Source organism: Nanorana parkeri, unplaced genomic scaffold (assembly GCF_000935625.1).
Source record: "Nanorana parkeri isolate BGI_ZX_2015 unplaced genomic scaffold, ASM93562v1 scaffold188, whole genome shotgun sequence".
Classification (NCBI taxonomy): Eukaryota; Metazoa; Chordata; class Amphibia; order Anura; family Dicroglossidae; genus Nanorana; species Nanorana parkeri.
Window position 1 is genome coordinate 1262386 of NW_017306456.1, and position 3302 is coordinate 1265687.

General features: G+C 49.6%; 1 protein-coding gene across 3 annotated transcripts in view; it reads right to left on the reverse strand.

Annotated features, from left to right (window-relative positions):
- TMCC1 (transmembrane and coiled-coil domain family 1) overlaps positions 1–3302 on the reverse strand; it is a 73909-nt gene that overhangs the window by 16774 nt on the left and 53833 nt on the right. The window contains exon 1 of one of the 3 annotated variants that reach the window (XM_018555238.1): positions 371–473. The exons of the other annotated variants lie outside the window; for them this stretch is intronic. Coding sequence (XP_018410740.1) covers positions 371–409 — 39 coding nt within the window. The 5' untranslated portion in view covers positions 410–473. Of the gene's footprint in view, positions 1–370; positions 474–3302 lie in introns of those variants that run through there. 3 annotated transcript variants of the gene reach the window in all.

The window sequence follows — 3302 nt, forward strand, 5'->3', positions numbered from 1 at the left end:
GACACCCGCAAACAGGACCCCCGCTACGGAGCCCCAAACAGGACCCCCGCTACCGAGATCAAAACAGGACCACCGCTACGGAGATCAAAACAGGACCACCGCTACGGAGATCAAAACAGGACCACCGCTGCGCAGATCCAACGGGACCGGACACACAGATCACAGCACCAGTCAGCACACTGACTATAAATTGTACAAGAACAGAGTCCGAAGTATCAGCTATAAAGTCGGATCAGTTCTAGTGACAGACAACACAAGTGCTGTGCGAGTTCCCCAGACCACAGGTCCTGTATACAATCACAGCACAGGACTCCCCCCCTATCATAACAGTGTCCCCGGTTCCCGGCAGACTCCGGGTGACCCCGCTCACCTCCTGTTTGTGCAGCTTCAGGATTTTCTTCCAGTGCATGTCCCTCCGGTGCCGACTCCTGCATGCCTGAGCTCTCAGCTGGTAATGTGAGGTATCTCTCCACCTGAAACTGTCAATCAAGGGCTGAGCCGCCAGCCCCTCCCCCAAGGGGGTGGGGCTGCCCCAGGAAAGAGGCGAGCTAACCCTTTGCTTGCCAGACATCATAATGAGTAGCACACACAGGCTGCTTCCAGGTTCCTTCATTGTAGAGCCGACAATAGGAAATCCATACAGGAAGGCTGGGACACAATTGCAGCACAATAACATACATGCATCATATATGAAGTTACTGCAGAGCTCGGATCACACGGAGGAGCTCCATAGTAACAAGGCAATAGGTATTTTTTGCTGTTGTCACCGGAAACCGATCCCAAAAGTAACGCCCAATTATCAATGCGATTTCTTGTTTTGGTGGTAACGATCCACATGTGGAAAGTTTAGAATGGAAGAGATTCTCTTTATCGGTAATGAAGCTTTCACGTTGCTGACATTTTTTTTTTTTGCCCTCACTTCCTGTGCTGGAGACAGCGATAGGAAATCACTTAGTTGTCACCAGAACAAGTGTCCCCATTGGAAGATTTCACCTCACTTCCTGTTCTGGTGACAACTCACTGGGACAAATAGGGACAGTGAATTTCCCCAGAAGGGGACACAGTCAGGGGTTCTGAACCCTCATCACCCATCCATTAATTGTTGGTAAGAGCAAGCCACTGGATGACTGATAGGTTGTTTTCTTGACACTTAAATAGGGTACTGGAGAGGACATGACTGGATTTGCCAATTTTTGTGGGCATGGAGTCCATTTTTGGGTAGTCGCGGAAACCCTCCAATAAAACAATTTTTGTCAATTGGAAAATCTTCCACCCCAAAAATGTGTCAATCTTTCCTGTTCAATGTGTCAATCTTTCCTGTTCGATGAGCAAAGTGTTCTATCGAATTCTCCAACTCGTCGAGACCTCCAACTCCCATCAGTCACCCAAGAGAAGTATCAAGCTCTACAATCTACGGCAGTGCGCCTGCGCGGGCACCGATGCCACAAGCACCGATGGGAGTTGGAGAACCCGATGACAAGCCACACCTAATGGCAACTGGGGAAGTCAACGAGGATTGCAAAAACTCGCACGCGCACTAGCGCCATCTCGTCAAGATCTACAACGGACGTGACGTCATGAGTCGGAGATCTCGACGAGTTGGCCTCCTCTACAGAACACCGGCCATACATTGTTACAATTTTCTTCTCACGTTCATTTGAAAACGGTTCCATGACGCCATCGAGTCAACTAATTTTGTCCGGAAAAAATTTTTTTTTCCTCGCCACTACCGGAGGACTGGACCATCAAAAAATTGGCGGAAAGTTCAAAAAAAAAAAACTTTCTGAATTAGATTCTACTGGTGTCTGGCCAGCCTAACGCCTGGGGCGTCATCTACGGCATATCCACATCGGAAAGATTTATTTGGAATGCTCCGGACTGTGGACCATTTACAGGTTTAATTTGCCGTATTCCAGTCTGGTATGTAGCGCAGGAAGCTGAGGGTTTCAGTAGATCACGCAGGATGTTGAGGGTATCGGTATATCACGCAGGATGTTGAGGGTATCGGTATATCACGCAGGATGTTGAGGGTATCGGTATATCACGCAGGATGTTGAGGGTTTCAGTAGATCACGCTGGATGTTGAGGGTTTCAGTAGATCACGCTGGATGTTGAGGGTATCGGTATATCACGCAGGATGTTGAGGGTTTGAGTAGATCGCGCAGGATGTTGAGGGTTATATCTCCGTGAGTAAGGAGTTGTAAACATTCCAGACAACACAATGTGTATTGTCCGTGTATTGGGGATAATGAGCTCCGGGGGTCTGATCCCGTTACACAACGCGGAGGAACAATGTTCCCTGTATATGCGGGTCGGATGTATGGGAAGGATGGACGTGCAGCACGGCGGGATTTACATCAGGTTGTATAAGACGTTCAGGGAACGAGCGCGAGGAGAATTCCGCACTCCTCTCCCGATTTGTTTTATTCCACCGGACTCGGCGCCCTCCGTGATCTCCTCAATGGCGAGGTCTGAAGGGGAACACGGCTTGGCACGCTCGCAGGAATTCCTCTGACTGCGTACACACATCGGGGCCCCAGACACAAAAAACCTCTTTATTTTGGAAGGAAATAGTCCGCCGCACACTCGACTCCGAGACTCAGACATCCCGCGTCTCCAGTGGGTCAGAGGTGGCGCATTGGGCCAGGAACCTGATCTCACAGAACCGTGACACCATTTATGTGTCACTGGACTATCACACATTACACAGGCACGGTCTGCTGTTGTCACCATCAGGAAACCCGCGCTGAGAAATGCCATTCAGCCATCGCTGGAGTGCGTGTAGACAGGAAGTGGCTGCCAAGCTGGTCCTTTACACTCGGGGGAACCCTGACCCCTATGATCGGAACACTGGGGGCTAATACAACGCCAAAATCTTTTGAAGATCGTTGGCTTTTCCACCATATAGCACATCCAAAAATGAATGCCAGCACAGTGGCTCGGTGATCAGCACTCTTGCCTTGCAGCACTGGGGGTCCTCAGTTACATCCCAGCAAAGGACACTATCTGCATGGAGTTTGCACGTTCTCTCGCACTCCATAGACATGCTGCTGGAATGCCTCTTGTCTAAATTGGCCCCGGTATGTATGCGAGATAGGGGCCGTAGATTGTAAGCTCCTTGGGTGCAGGGACTCATGTGACTCTGCAAATTGTACAGTGCTGTGTACATCGATGGCGCTCTATAAATACCAGAAATAAAAGGACCATGGCGGATCAGCAATTATTATATAACATTTTGCAGTTGTCCCAATAGTGGGGAAAAAAGAACAACCCCCCCCCATCAAAGAGCAGCTGGTGTAACT